Genomic DNA, 21,700 nt, shown 5'->3' on the forward strand with positions numbered 1-21,700 from the left:
ACTTTCCATCAACTTTTAAGGCAAATGAAAATGATTGTTAATATGTGTAATTCCTGTTAATTACAACCTCAAAAGGAAAAGCTATTTATCATTTTCTGCGTGACAGCTTGCCCATTACTGCATTGGAGTGGATTACTGCCATATGTACCAGCCTTAACGTTAAAGACATAAGAACCTGCATGCTCATAATACTGTACTATATCACAGTACTCTAATACATTATAGTATATAGAAGGCTAAAAGATCATCTACTACTAGTCAAGCCTCATTATTATAAATTGGATGGAGAACAAAATACATCACAAAGTACATCCTCTGAAATGATGATCAACAACTCCCTGAAACATTTTGTCAAAGCACTGAATGGAGGAATGATTGCAGGACTGTTTGTGTACTAAGTGGAATTCAATTAATCAGTTTGTTTGGATGTATCTGCAGAGAAATGCCATAAGTCATACAAGAAAAATTTGATCACATACAATTTTTTTTACAAGACAAAGATTTACTGTGGCAATATTAAAATCACATTATGCCCACAATATTAATTATGTCAACAACTCAGTGTTGCAGTAATATCTACAGAGAACTGGAATTAAGAGACAGGCAAACTAGGATGACATAATATTTAATTGAAGAGAGTTAATTAAATCATACCATGTGGATAACAAATTAGGGCATATTTTAAAAAAATGCATTATATGCTGATATGGCAGTACGTTAAATTTCAATATGTGTTCATTTCCTTTCGATTATAATTTTATTGAACTACAGTATTTGTCAAGCCAGTACATCAAAACATGAACAAACACACAGTTTGATGGAAATTGACTATAGGAATGACAGAGAAAATGAAATAACTGAAGGTGAAATTATTTCAGACAGAGTTTTACAGTGTTACACTGTCCTGCCAGACAGTATTGACTGTTTCACCTTACATTATTCTGCTTTATGATGAATATTTGTACCTTTGCCCATATTTATTTTTTTAATATATATATAAATTCAGTAATTCCTCCATTCAGTATATATATAACAAATATATATACATATATATATATATATAGTCAGTTATACTAATGAATAATGAGTGTTCGAAACAGCCTAACCACAAAATACTCACAGTCTTTGTAGGGCAGAGTATTTAGAGAATACGAAATCTGACAACACTCGAATCTCATTGCTTCTTAATGACCTATAACAGAACCCACAAAATGCAAATGTTATAAAAACACAACACAAATTTCACATAAAGCAAATACACTTAAAAAAGTAAAGTGTAAGAGAAGGTCTGAAGCATTATGTGCAATAAACTGTCACACAAAACTCTTCAGCACTGCTGTTCTAAGTAGGAACAGCTTTTAAAGTATTCTTGCTGCCAAATCTCCACTGCAATAGAAGCATCATCTGTCAGAGTGGGCACAGTGTGTGTGTGTGTGTGTGTGTGTGTGTGTATCTGGGACACACATTTGTGCATTTATGATGCGCACACGCACAAGCACCCAAAGTGAATTTAATGAACATTATAACATAATTTTTTTTTTTTTAAATCTAAAACATCTCTCATTACTCTCAGCAGGGATAAAAGGGCTATAAATCTCCAGCAGCTCAAACAACAAAGCAGCAATATTATATTATGTATAATTTATATTCAGAATTTTACTTGAGGATCAGTACACTCCAAGAACTTTTTAAAATGGATGATTATAAAAATATTATTCAAAAAACAAACAAACCTGAGAACTAAATCACAGTGTTTTGCATAAAACTGCAGATTAATGATGAAATCTGACTCTTTCCTTTAAACAAATTCAAATCTTCCAAATAAGCAACATTGATACTTGGAGAAGAATGAGAAAATTACCAATGCAGCTTCACTGATTCACAATTGCTCAAGATTATTGTCATAATTGTCTCATTAGTCATTGTATTTCCAGATGGGAAAATCAGTTTGAAGTTCACATTTGTACTAGTGCTTATTTTAAATTTTAGAGCTCAGATTTTATTGTTAAAAAGACAAATTTATAGTTTCCACAAATCAGAATGTATAGCTCGGAGCCAAGAGTTATAAAATTCCCCTCTTGTGTTCATTTAAAGAGAAACAAGATGTAACAGCAGCTTACAATCATAGTGCACAGTTTCATAGAGTTAATTAAGAGATACGAAGTCCCAGGCAGAGACATATGTGCATTTGATGTGTGATGAACAAACTGATGCTGAAGGTCAGAATGAGCTCAGGCTAATGACGCAATGGTCATTATCCACAGCCATAAAAAGCTCAAACACTATAAAAATAAAGAGGAACGTTTTGGATTGTCACTGTCGATAAATTCTCTGTTTTCTCTTGTTATTAACATAGGATTTTAGATCAGAACCACACCTGCATTTGTTTATTACTAATGCAGATTTTTTAAATATTTAGTTTAAAGGAGATGTAATGTCAAGGTCTAGGACTCAGACAACTTGAGTCCAAAATGTAAGTGGAGTGGAAATGAAACCTACGACCGCACTTGATGCAGGGCTGTAAATCAACAGTAATGTTGCTTCTTAATTTCATCACTATAATTCACAAATTATAGTGCGCCATACAAAAGGGAACTTAAGCAATTGTATACTTTATACATATTAAAATCAATGAAGCAAGTGTCCAAGATCCTTTTAGTCTCCAGTGAGCAGAGAATCAAACCTCTTGGGCCTGTCTTTTAAAATTGTGCCTCTGTAAGGTTAAACTGAGATAATCCTGTGGTGGTTGTCAGATCTGACAAAGCCCCTCCAGAGCCTCAAGACTACTTAACTGTTCTCTCTTAATAGCTCTTGATTAGCTCTTGAAAAACTCTTGATTTCTTGTTGACCTGCATATGTATGTATGTGTGTGTGTGTGTGTGTGTGTGTGTATTAGCTCTTGAGAAGATGGTGACCTCAGGCTGTGAAGTCAGGACTTAATGTGACCATGAAGAAGAAAGAGCAAAAGTAGAAAATGGATGCACTGATTCAGCATAAGGAAGAAGAAATTACAGCAAAGAACAAAGACATTTTAATTCAATCGCTAACCAACTAAGAAAATACTAACAGAAAAAGGAGCTAGAGTCATAATGGCATTATTAAATTGGGTTATTAAATAGGCAGTGCAATATGCATCTGATGTTGCCAAAGTAGTTTCATGATGTAGTTGCAATAAGAACAAAGACTCAGTCCCTCTTATAAAAACAGGTAGTTATTTATAATTGGGGTTGACCTGGAGTCATATTTTAATTGATACTAAAATTTAAAACCCCACTGGTGCGAGGAAAGGTCGTCAGCAGTGTCCACTCCTTTATATACTGCAACTTGATTAAGTTGCTATCTATTTGATGTGGTCAGTTCTGGACTATGAAAGAAAATCTGTTAGTATTTATTTGTTAGTGTGTTTTGAAACTACAGACTAATAAGTCAGTGAGAACAGGATGATGCAAACTGAAAGCAGTGACTAAAGGAAGAGAACGAGAAATGAAAGGCTGCAGTTAAACACCATTTTGATAAATGACCACTCCACTGCATTAGGCCATTCAGGAGAACAAGGTGGTTTCACTAAATGAGGCATAATGATCAGGTTATGAATGAACAGACAGTTCACAAAATCATTGAAAATAAACAGCTCGTGTTAGAGAGTTAACATTTAGCAGTGCAACAGGTAATGCAAATGCATATTTTTATGAATCCTCAGTCAGCAGAGCAATAGTGTGAGGATTCTTAGTGAGAAAGCAAATTGAAGGGAATTATTCAATTAAACAATTAGGCCTCAAACGAGAATGACATCTAACTCAGTTAATTTTTTGAGCTGCCACTAGGCTTCTGTAATAAGCCTGAATGCCAATGAGTCTACATATGGCTGACAGCCAAGTCTCCACAGCGGGTGCATACATTAAGCTGGTCAGTCAGTGTATAAAGCAAGGTAAACTTTGTCACACTCAAGTGAGGTTTTTAACAATATTTAGGGTTTTAATGCTTTTATTCATACGGCCAACAGTTTATAACACACACAAGATGAGTAGGCAGAACAGTTGGTGTTGTGCTTATGGCTATTATGAAGGCAGGTTTAAGTGAAAACTCATGGCATACTTGCAAAAATACCAGTAGGGATACTCAGTTGTTGGTTTTGGCCCAGCAGTACTACACACATACTATTAACCTATTATATTTAGCATCTTGGTGATCTCACATTGCATTGCTTTTGATTTAACAGGATTAAGTGTTTTCATGTGAGTTCACTAGTTCACGTAGTTCACAGTGTCTGTCACTAATTACATCATGAAGGTAACAGCAGCCAAGATCCTGAATACAGCTGTGTCTATTCTGACCTTGGAGCTGAAGTCCTGACCTAAAATAGTTTCTTGACAAGATGAGAACTACAAAGACCCAAACTGACAATCACAAAGGTAGAAGTGCAAAGACACACACACACACACACACACACACACACACACACACACACACACACACACACACACACACACACACAATTTATAACTGCATATTATACACATTATATTTAGAGGACACTTACAGCCAGGTAACATTTGGAGAGAGAGGAGGAACGTCCTGCAGATTGACCTCCACACACTCGACATCTGTTCGTATGCAATCACAGCTCTCTGGATACTCCTGCAATACTACACACACACACATATCTTTATTTTGTTTTAGCTTTGTTTTCAATATTAGATACACAAATGTTTCCACTATCACACATTTAAGCAAATGAACAGAAATACTGTACACAAAGAGACTTACAACACTCCTTCAGAAAGTACTGATCCAAAGGATGGGTATTCTGTAGTTTTTGACCAAACAAGTCTGCCCACCCAATGTTGTCCCCTGCAAAGTCATAAAAAAAAAAAAAAAAAAGCGTTACTTCTACACTACAGGTTCTGTCAATGTTGATTCCACTGGAAGAGTGTTCTGAAGTTAGGACAAAGTTACTATACCAGCAATGAGGCAGCATGAAGATCTTCTCTCCTGAAGATACTTGTTTTTAACACCAGTATGAGATTTTAATCAGTTTCTCAAAATTGTGACAAGCAGCTCATGTGTCCTAAGTTCTTAGATTAGCTCCAGATTTTTTCCTTTCATCATTTGACTGAAAGAACTAAAAACCAGATGAGGCAATTTAAAAACAAAAACACATTCATTACACAGGTGATTGTAATCTGCATGACTGAGAGTCAAGCTTCGCTGAGACTGGACCAGCTGGAGAGGAGCTGGATAACACTCCTGTTTCTTGCACATGTGAAAATATCGTGCCTTTGTAGAGAGATCAACAGTAGAAAAGCACGTGAAACTTCCATACAAAAAATTACTACATCTAATACATTAAAGATTCAGGCAAACATACTTTGGAGTCATATTTTACAACTTTACAAGGCTCTATTCGCAGTAATTAAATGTTTGTTTGGGCCTCAAGTTATTCCTTAATATTTTTTCTAACTCCACATATAATTTCAAATATTCTCTTTAACTGAAGGACCAAAAGAGAGCAGGCTGGCCACTCATCATCAGGGAGGATCAATCCCCAGGACCTCTAATGTGTATCCATGTGTTGAAGTGTCCTTTAGCAGGATATTGAACCCCCATCACTTCCCAGGGGGTAGTTCAGTATTTGTGAGATGCTTTGTGCACTAAACACACAATGTAACATCTGAATGTCATGTGCATCACAATTCTGGCTCTCAGGAGAATCCCACGAGGACTGTGTATCCTAAATAATATCTTCCATATTTCCTTTGCTTTTCCTGATCCAGGGATAATTTCTTGTAAATTAATCTGAGCTGTTTCTCCATATTTCTCCTAACTGCAAGGTCAGACTTAAATACACTGAAAATGAGGCTGTGGTTCACTTCTTAGGAAACAATGACCATTGTGAGTGCTGTTGGATGCCATATCTTTGCACCTTGGATGATTTTCACAAGGTTGGAATTAAGAATAAAAATTACTGCAGGAGACTACTAGAAGTTTCAGCCTGGTTTTCCTCAGATTTTTAACATAGTTTTATTTTTTTTTAATTTATCTCCAGAGATTTTTAGATTAAGATCAGTTGTATCAAGGCTGTTGGTGCTTGGTATCTACTGCAAAACTTAAAAGGTGTTTTTCTGTGATCGTGTCATACATAATTACAAGACAGGTACTGGAGATCAGATTTTGTGTTGTTGTTTTTGTTCTCTAAAAGAACACTCCCAATACGCTGTAGGTGTTGGTCAATGAAACACAGATTCTGGTTCACTGCCATAAAGCTGAACCAACTGGACCTGACAAACACATTCCCTCTGAGAAGAAGCCAGCACATTCTGTGTGCATATCAATATCAGTTTATAGTCAGTTACCATTCAGTGCTTCCCTGGTGCAGCACAAGAGGCTATAACAGAATACAGCTCAGATCATGGCTTTGAAGACACAACTGATGAAGAACAGAACTGACAGGGGTTTTTTTTTGTTTGCATATGGGACTATTTTTCCTGTAATTCCTGTATTTCTCTGTCAGAGTTGTCACAAATCATTGTTATAAAAATCATAAATGTCAGCTACGAAACTATCATACAGAATAACACATTGTGAAATGTGTAAAGTCAGCATTCTTAGGGCAAATACTAATGATAAATACTGTTTTGACCATTGAGCATCCTGTTGTGTTGTCATACAAGTGAAATCATTCTCAGACCCTGATGAATTGCCTTAAAATCCTGCTCTCACCAAAGACACAAGCACACACAGCTTCAGCTGGACTTGTTAGGCTAACCTAACAAGCCTATCTGTATCTCTTGACATTTCTCTCTCTTTTCCTGCCTCCAACTCAACCAGCTGACTGAGGGCACCCATGCACACTTTAACCTCTCACCCCTCTGTGAGTCATCTTGTTACTGTCAAACTGTCAGTCATCCTAATAGACATAATAACATATATAGTCACAAATACAAATACAATAGCACCTAAGAAATGCCAAAGATACTAACCAAACATATTATATGGTTTGTCTCAGAAGTTTAACGTTGGCTCATCAGAATTTGTGCCAATCCTCCAGGGGTGTTAAACTCAACCGGCTGTTGACCTGCTTGTTTTCCAACTATCCCTGCCCTTGCAGCTTCTGGCTGAACACACTTGATCCAGGGTATCGACAAGGGGCAGGGCAGGGATAGTTGGAAAACAAGCAGCACAGTGGTCCATGAGGACTGGAGTTTGACACCTGTGCAAATATCTCACCATTATGTTTCAGAGCAGCTGGCTAGAACTGGTAAGATTAGAGGGATTTACAGACTGAAAAAAACAGAACTAAATGTGCACATTGAGATGAGTAAATGAGAGTGAGAGCTGGTTCAGACACTCCCCTTGCCCCTTCAGTAGCTAAATATAATGGATCCCAATTGTAATAATATACTGTATTGTTATTGTAAAAATCCTGTATCTAGTGTAACAAAACCCCACAGAGATAACGATGTTCAAATATTAGGGACAACACTGAAATGTTCTGCAAGCCAAACTTCACATTAAAGAAGAAGAAAGAAACAAGGCGTCTGTGAAAATGTTGGACTGCAGCCTGGTACCTATTGTTAGATGAGCGTTTTTTTTCCCCCTCTCATCCTTGTTAATATGGCCATGCTGCACAGCATGGCAGTCAGCCTTGCCTGATGACAAGGACGGGGAAAGAGAAGAAGTGATACAGCACAGAATGGCGCTCTGGTTATTGCCAGAAGGCACAACCTTCGCCAGACTGAGACTAAATCGTCTGCTCCTTCTTGATTTGCCTGTTATTCAAAATATGCCTTTACCCATCAGAACATACAACATATGTTTTAGAAAAAAAGTAATCTACAACACTGTTTATCAAACACGGGAATACTAAGCTCCCCATGTTATTTTGGAGTGTTTATTGTTACATGCTTCAAACAGTTGCATTGGCGTTTTATATGAAAGATATGTTTGTCTGCCCCCCGTTGACTTGTGGTGTACTAATGTATATTGATTGAGCAGAGCTATGAGCAGATAAGAAGCTTGGTTTTGAATGCTAACGTAAAACAGAACAGCTCTCTGAAAAAGTCTTTTTTAAAAAATATTTAACCTGGGCCTTGTGAGTTCTTTTTTTTTTTTAAGCAGCACAGGCTGCCAGTGTTACCCTGTTCTTATACCCAGCTTTCACTTCGCTAGTTCACGTAGTTCACAGATGTTCAGTGTGTGTTTTTTTCCAGTGGCTCATACTTTACATTGCCAGGGATCCTGAGAAGTTAGAGGAGATCGTGTTCTGATGGAGAAAACTCACTGGTTAACGCAAACGTTCTTGCGTAACACTGTCAAAGCATGATCATGTCAAACTGACTTTCTGCTCTGCTTCACGAACACAAAAATTAAACAGGCATTTCAAAATGATTAAAAGTGATGTATTTTGTCAGCTGCTTAATTCCTTGTCAACTAGTATTTCTAATTCAGAATAAAAATTCAGCCAATAAAAATATGACACTTTTTTTCCTGTCTTTCCTGTGCGTTCTGAATATGCTACCCAGCTTCTCATGCAAGCACTCGCCTCTCGTCTTAACTACTGAAATGCTCTGCTAACAGCACTGACAGCATGTACAATCAAACCTATCCAAATGATCCAAGCACGTCTCATTTTTCAGGTTCACTGATCACACAATATCTCTGCACTGGCTCTGTGGCTGCCCACATTAGGCTTGAAGCTCTGACTTTCATCTACAGTCCTACAAGCCTACAATCCATCTCAGCCAGAGTAAGGCATCCTAATGACCCTATACAAGCAAAGATCTTCAGCTCAGTGGTCCCACAATGGTGACAGAACGTACACACCTCAGCATGGTAAACAGCCTCACTACCAATAATAAACAAATCCTGAAGACAGAACTCTTCTGCAGCTTCCACTGCACCTAGAAAACAATCTCTCCTATCCTGCACTCATGAAACAAAAACATTGCACCTTAATTTAGTTTGATTTCTAGCTTTATACTTTGTAAATTGCTTTGGATAATAGGGCCTGTTAAATGACTAAATGTAAATATATTTAAGGTGTCATGATTCATAAGTCAGTTTCACATGCAGTACATTCCTTCAATGCTGCATGATGTCATTTTTTGGACCAGAATGACTTCAGTGGTATGTCATTATAACAAAGTGCCAGAATACTATGAGTCTATGAGTTCTCCTGGTGAAGGGCTCACTAATCTCCCGATGAGCAGCCTGTTCCTCTGTGAATGGAGGGAAGTGCAGCGACTGTCAAATCTCTCCAGCGTTTTTGAAAAGTGTTTTTTTTTCTCTAGGTTTGACATACAGGACCTGTCAATAGTTTGGACACACTTTACTACTGAATTGAATGAGACTGTGTCCAAACTATTGACTGGTAGTGTATAAAGTCACCACTGTATTTGCAGAACCTTTAAGCAATTAGAGCATCTATTAAATTACTGTATGGCATGTATTATTGTTTATAGAAAAATGAGCTGCTCTCAGTTGAAACTAGTCGACCTCATATGTTTTTATGTCTTTCTGAATGAGACCGTAAATAACCTTGAACTTGTGGTTCTGCTTTTGACAGTGTTGCAACTGAATTCAAAACTTAATGTAGGTTTGGTTCCAGCAGCAGCATTTACACCTCCATGCAGATGCCAAATTTTGCAAAATTACTACCTTTACTTTTTTAACTACTGTCCTAGGTCATGTTTGTGCCCATGCATCTGTTATTGGTCCAGATCCTCTTTTATATACTTTTCTTTTTAAATTATGCAGCATCTTTTGGATGCGTGACCTCATCTGAGAACAACTTGAATTCACCAAGGACATTTGTAATCTTCAGCAGTGAATTCACAAAGGACATAATCGGTCTCTGTCGAGATTGCGCAGCTTTTAATGTTCTTTTTCTTTCCTGCAGATCACCTCGCAGCGAGTCAAATATTTGCTGGAACGATCAGAGGCCACATTGTGGTTGAGCGGAGACTCAACTTGTCGGAAAAAGTCTGAGGTAAAGATACTTTAAACTGTCAACATTTTGGCTGTGCAACTTTGCTTGAGAATTTCTACTTTTGCAGAGCTTTTTTTTTGTTGAGGTGCTGTCTAAAAGACACTAACTGATCTGTTCTTTAACTTGCATGGAGACACAAAATCAAACATGCCTCTATGATCTCTATATTATAAATTATGAAGTATATTTATGTTTTGTCCTTTATGTGCAATGAAAGTAAATTTGTGTGTTTTTTTTTAATTATTTAAAGTTTGTTTGCTAAGATTCACTAATATTCACTGTGAGCAGGCAAAATATAGCTTTACACCATCACCATCATCATTACCAAATTATTCGGTAAAATATCAGTCTATACTATCTTTGACTATTTTTAGTCACCCTAAACTCTTGATTGTTCGAGTTTTTATACACACACTTACCACAGCGGCGTTCATCAGCTCCGTTAGGACAGTCTTTGTGTCCATTACACTGCAAAGCCTGAGGGAGGCACTCACTCAAGTTCCCACACGGGAACTGTCCAAGGGGGCATCTAGGCTCCACTTCTACCCTACTGCTCACAACCAGTGCTGAAGAAGAGACAGAGGAAAAAAAAAGTGAGGCCACATGGACCATTTTCAATGACAAAAGTTATCACATTTAGACATTGACTTTTTTTTTTTGTCCTAATGGACCTTTTTCAGGAAATATTTTTTGATATTTCTCTGTGGCACAAGCACAGGTGGAAATAATGAATTAAACTGTCTGAATACCTGTGCCTTTACTACTATTACAATTCTGTGGAATGCAGCTATAAAAATAGGCCTACTGCAGCATGGAGCCCTGTGACGCTGTAGCTACTATCTATGATGATATGACAATAGTAGTGAACATCACTCTCAATTTATTAACTCAGGTTTTGTTTTGGGAAATAGTCTTATGTCATCAAATACATAAATTAATATCCAACTTGAGTTTCTCTACACATTTTTTTTCCTGAAAGTCTAATAAATCAGTATAATGAAAATGGGAGTGATATTTGAAACCACAGTCTACATAGTCTACTACTCTACTTTTCTCAAATGCGTTGCTTAACTTTGATATGGTCCCAATCCCAGTCGTCTGTGCTGTCACCCAAAGTTCGACTAAGGTGACTCCTTTTTTTCTTGAAATGAATCAGAACATCTGGACCTAAGTTATCTGACATTTTACCCTCTTTACAGACATGATATGATTACCTCAATGTAACTTGTAACTTAACCTCGCAGTGTATTTTGTGATAAGTGTGGCTGTGTTTCACATATCTCACAGTGATTTTGAATCCATAAGATTTTTACATAAACCTTTAACATCAATCATTTACCACCTCTGTCCACAACTCAAGTCTGTCAGGGGCTGGCATGAAGAATAATTTTGGGAGTTCATTTATTGCAGCCTGTTGTGTCTCTGGCTTGTAAAATTATTATTGCCTGCCAGTTAATACAACGACCCTATTCATATCTGTAAGGGGCACATGCTATATTACACCTAAGAAAAACAGAAGGTCTTACTTATACTGTTTGTTTTTCCAGTAATTGGCCAACAATATTGAATCCTCAGTGACTGGACCTGTTTCTAATGAGGTCACAAACATTTTCTGGAAAAATAAATAAATAAATAAAAATAAATTTTTGCTGCAGAAATGACAGGAGACCAAGCGCTGCATGGACATGTACAGGGCATGTGAGGAGTTTGACTCTGTCAAACTAAAAGTAAATTGCTTAATATTTGAAAACATAATAGTGTGTGGGGAAGGACATTAGCATGTTTATTCAACCAATCAGCAGTTATTTATCCTTAAACAACCAATCACTGATCTGTCTACTATGTTTTTATTTAACTTAACTATTTAAGACAACAGCCTATATTAAAACCTTTAATTACAGATTATTGGTAAATTTCAACACAAACTGATGTGATGAGCAGTTTGAAAAGCAATAATACATGACGATAACACTAATTTGTCTTTAAGATATAAAGATTGACTTTATTTCTTAAGAAAATGAACATATATGTAAATGCAGTCGTTGCATTATAATGTTACTAATATGCAAATTTAAATGCATCATCAAGCAACTTTTTGAGCAGGTTTCTGATGATTTTGGTGAAGTATAGTTTGCAGCATTGCTGAGGACTATCCAGAAATGTGACTGAAGAAAAGGGCACCCAGAAACACACACACTTACAAATGTTGGATGAGGACAGTTATTGGCACAATGTGCTCCCTACCCCTTTATCTTCATCATAACTGACCTCAACCTTAAAACCAAGTGGCAACCCTCAAACAGCTCTTTGAACCCACAACAACAGTTTCAAACTAAAATTTGACCATACTTTATTAAAAAAAAAAAAAAGTAGCTGTGCACAAGGAGTCAGCATGTTTTCCCACAGTTAACCAACACTTAAAACCTCTGCTCTATGTACACAGGCACTAATTGGTAATGAGGAGCAACTGAGGAAGGAAAATAAGAGGTGCATCTAAAGGACAAGACCTAGATGTAAGTGGTTAATTGGGTTCTCCAGATTGGAATGTTCACTTTGTGGTTTTGATTTTTGAGGTTCTTTAAAGCGGGTTTAAAATTCACCTGGAGCTGTCAGAGCATAAGCCCAAAAGCTCAAACTTGCAAAACTGCAGCTTATTGACAGTCAGCTGGATGCTAACCAAGAGTTGAGCATACATGGACTCATTTTCAAATACAAATGGCTCATAGCAAAACAAAGAAATAATTATCATCTAATTATCATTATCTAATTATCAAAACAATTCTATAATCAGTAAATGGGATTTGTGTAAGTTTTCAATATCTGGCTGCAAAACAAGGTGCAGGACTTTATAGTTTCATTTCATTAACAATGAAACTGATGAGAATATTTACTGGGGAGGAGCCTTCAAGATGCTTACTCAACAATTAGCAAGAAAATTAAAGTGGGTCCAAGCCTCCCCCCTTCTGCTGCTGATGCTCAGGATTCAAGCTGTGGAGATAAGTGGAGCCATTAAACTAGACAAAATAAGTTGCAAAATTAATTATGGTGAGTGAGAGAACTGAGAGTGCTCTCATTGCTTTATGTCATTTTTAAAGCCTCTGTTGTTCACAGACAGAATTGACAATGAGATGAGGAGGTAAAAAACAACTTCATCCATTATCGTTTGTCAGCACATGGTGGTGTCAAAGCCAAACCTCTGCATTACAACGTCAGAAACTTTTTTTGGCCACTAGGGAGCAGCTGAAACAACACTAAAAGTTGATATCTTGAGATGAGCAAACAGTCACTTTTTTACATATCCAGCACCTAAGGAGTAACATTGTCATTAACTTAAATGCTTGTTTCTGGTCCAATATTCAATGTCTTTTAGCAATATACTCATCTCAACTAATTCCTGGGGGAAATAGCTGACTCTTAGCTGCTAAATTCTTGACTTTGTTCACCAGATTGAGGAAATCCGTGTCTGTCTGCTGTTGGAGCTGAGCAGGTAGTATACAGCAACATTGGTTTTGGAGTTCTTGTTGCTAAAAATAGCTAAATGAAAATTAGCCTAAAAACCTTGTTGTTGTGCAGCCTAAAACCTGCTCTAAGGTCCGTAAAGTTGGTTGTTGTTAAATTATCACTTGTAGAAAATGCTGTTTGTTTCTGATATATATGACTCAGATGTTATTACATCACTACTATATACATACAGTCCCCGAACACAAAGAATTCATGCTGTTTGAAACTCTTGGTTAGTCAATGCTGATCTCAGAAAATTTGCAACATCTGAATAAAAAACTACATGTTCTGCTTTGATCTGTGACTTGTGACTTTTTTTTAATCTGTCTCCTTCCTCTTGGTCATTTTTATTTTATTGTTTAGACATTTGAGGCACACTGAGTAACTGATTACTGCCTAGATCGTCATGGCACAGTGATCACAGCCTCATGGCATCCAGAGTACATTCATGTCCAGACCAGAACACATGCGCAACATTTAGATCTGTGGTGATTTAACCTGAGATGTGACTGCAAGACTTAGCAATAAAAAGAGCTCCACCTATAAACAGATACACCAGGACAATACACTGAGTCAGTCCAGGACAAAGAAACAGTGTGGCGTTGGGCAGTGTGGAATGTTACCCACATCCGAAATGTGTAAGACCACTAACAAATAATTCACACTGCTCAAGCTTTGGAAATTTCTCTTTGATTTGCCACACAGCTCTGATGTGACTGCCCCAAACAATCTGAATCAATACACTTTCATATCTATTTATCTCAGGATTGTGTCCCTTCAAAATAAAAAACAAGTCTTGAACGAACTCAGTTTTTATATTTTGCCGTTCGTCCACATGTGTTTTAAAGTTCAAACACAATACTAATAAAATTATCTGTGACACCACACTGTTCACCTATTGTGAATGCAGACAGGGGTTTAATTGAGATATGTGAGGATGTGGAGACCTTGTTAAATAAAATTGAAAGGTTTCATGAGGTGGTTTACACAGACAGGTCTATTTCTTCAGCAAGAAGTGTCAGCATTAAAACTATTACACGACCTGTGGACGTGGAACATTCAGAGTAACAGTGACGTGCTGTTTCTGATGTTGCGAAATGTCAATTTTTTTTAATGCTGAACAACAAACTAAATTCAATTCACTTCTATTGTATTGAAATTTCAGACACAGGTTATCTGAAATACATCTATCAAAATGATTTTACTTTTGTAGGTTTTTGGTGTTTTATGTATGTATTTTTTAAAAATTAATACATTTTTGATCTTTTCAGTAAGTTCTACCTCTCTGAAGATCTGTGAGGTCTCAAAAGACAATGATAAAACACCTCAAATATAAAGGCCCACATGCGTTAAAAGCATTGCCAGAGGCAGAAATTAGTTTTTTGTTTTGAATGAATTCACGAAGCACTGAGCTCTGTGTTGACATAGACACATCATTGCACAGGGGCAGCGACAGTATCTACAGTAACTTTTAGGCACAACAAATAGTGTTTTCATTATTAGGCCTCATTCATTATTATTATTTACATCTCAGTTTAGGAGACACATGCATATATATTTCAGCTCTATGACAGCGACAGCTATTTAATAAAGGCAGTTTGGTCAGTGTGTGAGAGTTGCCAGCACTGTGATACTTAAGGAGACGGAGATGAGCTTCAGCAACGTGCGAGATGTCGCCTCAGCTCCACTGAGCTCCAGCCAAACTTAACCCCTTGTTGTAAACACATTTAGGATCAAAAGTCATTATTTTTCCCTCATAGTAAACATTTATGGGTGATGAAGAACAGAACCCACACAACAAATGTGTGAGAATCTGTTATACATGTAGTTATTATGAGCAGAGTCACTGTGCTCAGAAGGCAAAGAAAAGCCGCAGAGTGGTAACAAAGATCAGCCCTGGACTGGTCCACCAAAACTGGAGACATCACAAACAGCCTGATTCGCAGTTTACATGCATCATTTTCAAACTATACCAGTTAGACTCTGGGTCTTGCACTTAGCGCTGACAAAGCTAATGTGGCTAAATCGAAGTGACATCAGCACCACTACAGTCACTGGGACTTTCACAGTGTAACTTCAAGGTAACTTTGATAAAGAAACGCTTATCTCATTAATGATTGGTGCTGATTATGACCTTGTTTAGGACCTGCAGAAGAAAGTGTGTATTTATTTTTCTAATGGACGAAAAAAATGTTATTGATAATGATATTGCACCTCAGGGCCACTGTACTTTCGAGTATGAGATTTAAACATAAACAGGAAATTGGATCTTTCAGTAATAAGAGTGTGTGTGTGTGAGCTTTGAACACCTTAATTAGCATATTAGAATTCCTGATGAAACCAGAGCAGAAAATGAAGCTGTACAACATTATGCCACTAAATAAAGTCTGTGCTAAATGCAAATAAATAAACCACTCAGCCCACTCTGCTCCCTGCTACCTTCTGTTGTCCGCAGTTACTGCTGCCAAATACACAACTACTTGCACTAGTCGGCTTTTTATAGATTTTCAGTCAGCAACAGTTCACTGATAACTACCTATTTACATACCTGTGTAATGATAAACAATATGGTAAAGATGGTTTCATGCTTTTTGATTGAGAGCTGGTGGCAATAACATACAACAACATGCAGCGATGGACCAAAAACAGCAGTAAAATAATTGTAAAAAAGTGATTTGTTTTATCATATCATATTTTATACTGTATCATATATTGATGCACCTACTGTTCGCTTTGTGTGGGTGGTGTTATCACCATGTTTACATGTACAGGTCTAAACTTCTTTCTTTCCTGTTGATGGCACAGGTTGGGATTTACAGAGTTGTGTCCTTTCTACAGCCTGATAAAAGTAAATTAACGGGCTGGTCTGAGTGTCCATCTATTTGCTTCAAATGCTATATAGTGTGTTTCCTATCTGTTTGTTATACACATAATTTGCAACAAACTGTTTCACTTAAGCAAAAAAAAAAAAAAAGATAATTATTCGGACCATCTGGCAAGCTTCCACCTACACTGATACAATAATAGAAAAGACCATTTGAATCAGTCTAACATCCTCTAATGAGAAGATTTAGTCTAGTACAACACGCCTGTGTCAGGCAGAAAACCTTCACACATGGAGATGGAAGCCAAGAAATGACGCAAACTGACAGCATGCCAACCTTTGTAGGTCTCCAGTTTGGAAGATGTTCCCATCACAACTGGGTGCTCACCAAAGCTGCATCTAATCATTCTCAAATTGGACAAATATTAGCTCTGTGCCAACAAATATCAAGATCCAGACTCTCAGTCACCCATCCCTAAAACAATGATGCCTCATTGAAATCACAAATTAAATTATGAGGCAAGTATCAACATTTTACTGCAATATTACCTGCAGATAGATGAGATAAAAGTGAGGTGTAGGGTTTGGTGTGAATAAAATCATATCAACATCAGTATAATAGAATCAGGCCAAAACATGTTACAGAAGTGACGATACATAAAAATCTTTTAGTAATAATGACAGTCGGCTGAATCTTCTACTGGAATCCCTGTGGCCACAAAAGTGAAAATGGCCTGTAGCTGAGTCAACTATCCCGTCTCTATAAAGACAAAAACACTTGATGTGACAGATGTAAGTACTCATCAGTACCTCCTCCATTATCCGACAGGAACCTCACTCTCCGAATACATTATCTGAAATGTTTGTGGAAAGACTGGAATGATTTTCATGAGGCCTCATTTCTGTTCACCCTCGGGCTGCAGAAAAATTTTGTGTACTTGTTCTGTTTACTAAAAAAAACCAACAAGACAGAATTAATGATGGTCTCTGTCACATCAACTGGATACATGTGGTTAACTTTGAATACCTCATGAAAAAAAATAATTTTTTATATGTTAAAGAATTTTTTACTTGAAATACTGAGATGAAGTTTAAAAGGCACTAATAACATGTAGTCTTTGTTATATTATTATATTCAGACTGTAGGTAGGTAGGTTATGTTGTTGTGTTTATAGCTTATATTTTCTTATATTTTCCCTGTTGACTTGACTTGTTTGTAGTTTCACTTTTTTCATTCTCCTTCGTGGTATTAAGTCCAACAACGCAATAAATAGATAAACTTTTGAGATATTTACTGAAAGGGAAATATAATACTGTATATTGCACTATCATAACTATAAACAGCGTAATTATTGAGTGCTTTGGTCTGTTCGTAACATTTGAAACAGCACAACAACATATCTGCCCCAAGTTTATCATTTCTGTGATAGGAGACACATGCATTCAATGTATGTGTACTCTTTCCATTTTCAGAAATGGAAAATAAGAACTCATCTAACCAAACATTTTTGACACAATAGAAGATTCAGTCACAAGTCTCGGCCTGGATGGTGGAGCGAGCAGGAATATGTGATTTGAATAAATAAGACATGATGTGAATATCGAATTTTGTGATATTTAGCAGCTCAGTCCGCTCATGTTTGAACCAATACGAGCATCTGAACAACTGACAGCCTGAAACATGAGTTTCTCAGAAATAAATGCAGGTATAATGTCACATTTATTATACTATGATACATATTCAATCGTTACTATTGACTGTTTAACACCCCTAAAGTGAAAAATGCTTCTCCATGTGTAGCAGAGCAAACAATTAAAAATTTAAGGTTTCTGTCCAATTTAAAATCACTGTTCTGTTTACTGTTCACCTTTCCAAAGTCCAGTTCACTGAAGTTGACTTATTAACAGTTTGATGAGTGACCCATGTTCTGCAGAAATGTTTCTTCCACTGTGGAAGTCAGTGTTCATTCACAAAAGCAGTAAAATAAAAAGCCTTATGCCTTTTGCTTCAGCATTTCGAAAACAGCATGTGTGTGTTCTATGATGAGCACCACAAAAAAAAAAAAAAATCTGTACTATGTAAGTAACACAATTTTTTTTTTTTTTTGGGCGTTTGAAACATATATAACCGTCTCCACCCTCCGTTTGTCTGTACCTCTGATCTCAGTATGGGTCAGATGGATGAGCAAAATTATGACAGGTACGTCCATGATGAGGCTCAGAAGTTTTCCTGCGCTCATTTCGCTCCGGCTGTATACCGCAGACAAATCCAGGATAGGTGGAAACCTCACAGTCGGCAGAAAAGGCAGAAATCCCAGCCAGTCCAATATGTTAGAGAATATCGAACATGGAAAATGACCAGATGATCAGCTAAGCCAAAGACCTTGGGCGCATCAGTTTAAGTCGCAGAATGGAAAGTAAAGCAGAGCCGGTGCGCAAAATCGGCGACATCCTCTCTAAACTGTCCTCCCCAAAGCTCACTGAAGACTCCGTGTATTCCCCCCTCCTTCTCTCTCTATCTCTTACACACACGTGCGCGCGCACGCACGCACGCACGCACACGCACACACACACACACACACACACACACACACACACACACGATACGCGCGCGCGCGTACACTTGGTGCGCAAACGTTTCCACCCCCTCACCCTCCACCTCCTTAAAAAATCCATACAAATGAATTCTGGGACACACCTGCAGATGCTCAGTCACGTATTGCAAGCAGAGAAAAGTGTTGAATAAAAAAGTAACGTGTTGCACCCCCGCCCCCTCAACTGTGCGGGATTTGCAGTGGGCTATACCTGCTGGACTGCAGGTCTGTGGGTGGGTGCAGTTCAATAACTGCTGCAGAGGGTAAGACACTGGGGTGTGATCCTTCCCAATCTGACAGCAGCTACATTGACTTTTCACCACATAAGTTTTTGTTTTGGAAATAAAAACCCGGCTCCTTCCTGTTTTCAACAATGAGCTGATTGTGATCTTTGAGTAATCTTCTTTTTAATTTGACATTTGGGGAAATAGGTTTTTGTGGTTTCTTGTAAAGTTAGAAATATCTGTGAATGTAATTTCTGGCAGAAAAAAATCTGCACAAATCTTTTCTTCATAGCATAACTTGGGAGTAAAGAGGAGGAAACCAGCCGCCCTGGCTTTATCTAATAAAAAAAAAAAAAAAAAAAAAAAAAGGTTGTGGCTTTATGGGGTTATGCACAATAACCACTATAAGGCTGTAAAGCTGGTCTGCGCTGGAATGGAATTAAGTGGGAGTGGAGTCGTCTCCAGCAGCTCCACCGTGGGTCAGCAGGGTCAGGCCATTATTGGTACTGTTACCTTTTGTAATTATCAGCATGAACATCATGCCAGTGCCAGTGCATTACTATGTCTGCATTACAGGTACTTTATAGTGATTTGTCCCCACAACCTGATAGGAGGGAGCTGACCCACTGTAAACTTTGATCTCTAAAGCCTAAACCACTCTCAGACCCTAAGGAGGTGACCTCGGTATTAGAAATTGGCAGTCAGAGTCACTTTTGCTCTTGGTTGAGAGGAACAAGGTGGCCCTGTCCTCTTTTCCCATAAAAATCTGTTAGAGTGCCCCAAATGGTCACATTCCAGCTGCCAGGGACAAGGTACTCAAGGTACTCTGACAGTGTACTGTTACTCATAAAAACAAACTGTCATATAATGTCCAACTATTCATATAAATCCTCATTGAGCGTTTATCCCTTACAGAAAGGTTATTCCTCAGGCACCTTAGACAGTAAACCTGAGTGAAAAGGACTGAAAAACTGGTCACATAAATTAAAGTGATGAAAACAACATTTAGACCCAAAGAGTGCAACATATCTGCATTTACTGAAGGCTGAAAGAAAATGATGGGGGGGCCAATAAACTATTGCCAATTTAAAAATGTCTATTTTCCAGTTCATAAACAACATTTTACAATTCACAACAGAGACTACTGCTCTTAGAGCCGTCCAGATTGGGGATACATTTCAAAATGGATTTCAGCCATACACTGACAAATCTGCAGCACTTGAGCTCATGCGGATTTAACTGCATTTTGCATACTTACCCAATTGCTGTATTTTCACCACCATTATATTTTAAATCTCAATGACACTTATATGCTTCTTTTTATATTTCTGTTTTCAATGTAGGATACGCTCGAGCTCCACAGACAAAAGTTTTGAAACAATCCCAGGCTCTTTAGAGGGAGCTAAAATTGATTTATTTGAGTGAGGGGTCGTCCAAAAGAGCAGGAGGAAAGAGAGAATTCTAGTGCAATATGTGTTTTCCAGAAATGCTGAAAAACTGACATAACAGGACATGGACCAGTTAACCTGAAGACGCTGCCAGCAGCGTAATGAACATAAACACCAAGTCCCCAGGCTTATCTCTGGCCTAATGACATGAATGAAATGTGACTCAGATAGCTACTATCTAGTCAATGTGCCCTTTAACACAGAGAACTGTAAACTCCATGCTGGTTTGGCAAAAGAGAATAACTACTTTATGTAAGGAGATAAGTAATTCTGTGCTTTTTTAATATAGAAAACGTATAAAAGGGACTGTTAGTTTAAATGTCCCTTTGAATGCTCTCTATTGGCACTACAGTATCTTTCTGCTGTACAAGATTATTTAATAAGTATAGAGCTCATTCATTAACATTGCTGTAAATCTTATCTGTACTGCCTGGACACATTACACAGAGAAGATTGAAGAGTTTTCGGGACTAAAAGAAGCATGCAACAAAGCAGCAAACAGCACATGACAGGCAACACAATAAGTTATTGGTAATTCTACTGAAATATGTACTAAATAAGGTAATGGAAAAGCCAACCATACATGAGCACAAGGAGCTATACAAAGCTATCAGCTGCAGGCTTTCTTCAAAGGGTAATTTCATCACAAAACACATCACCTTATGAGGCTTTGATTTTCCAGAATACGCTGCTTAGTTTCATCAGATCACAGGACAGACTGCACAACACTAACAACATATGCTGAATGGTCACAGTGAATTTAACTGATTGATGTTATCTAGTTTATATGTGTACAGGTAGAGAAAAAGCTGAGATCCATGAAAAGCAGAAAGTAGGAAATATGATTCATTTATGTTGGGTTATGATCTATGTGTGTTGAGATTAAGTGCAACAAAGACAGTCCTTGCACATTAATTCTCCAGATTTTGCATGTGTTATATTATCATGTAAAGAACAAAGTAGGGATTTTAGCCTGTGTGTCTTAAAAAGCTCCAAAAAAACAAACCTCTGCTTTAGCATTTTTAAACCTTGGAACAGATTCCCATGATGCCTGTATGATTATGGGAAGTAGGGAGGGCTGCATTACTCAATACAGAGAAAACGTGTTGGCATAGAACAAC

The 21,700-nt window shown here is 37.5% G+C and overlaps 1 protein-coding gene across 1 annotated transcript in view; it reads right to left on the reverse strand.

Annotated features, from left to right (window-relative positions):
- rxfp2a (relaxin family peptide receptor 2a) overlaps nt 1-18,788 on the reverse strand; it is a 35,838-nt gene extending 17,050 nt beyond the window's left edge. Inside the window, exons 1-5 of the mRNA XM_026328259.2 lie at nt 18,469-18,788; nt 10,408-10,554; nt 4,768-4,851; nt 4,541-4,646; nt 1,121-1,192 (exon numbers count right to left, since the gene is read on the reverse strand). Of these exons, the coding sequence (XP_026184044.1) occupies nt 1,121-1,192; nt 4,541-4,646; nt 4,768-4,851; nt 10,408-10,554; nt 18,469-18,553 (494 nt within the window). The 5' untranslated portion in view covers nt 18,554-18,788. The remainder of the gene's footprint in view (nt 1-1,120; nt 1,193-4,540; nt 4,647-4,767; nt 4,852-10,407; nt 10,555-18,468) is intronic.
- Between the last annotated feature and the right edge of the window lie 2,912 nt (nt 18,789-21,700).

This window comes from Mastacembelus armatus, chromosome 14 (assembly GCF_900324485.2).
Source record: "Mastacembelus armatus chromosome 14, fMasArm1.2, whole genome shotgun sequence".
Classification (NCBI taxonomy): domain Eukaryota; kingdom Metazoa; phylum Chordata; class Actinopteri; order Synbranchiformes; family Mastacembelidae; genus Mastacembelus; species Mastacembelus armatus.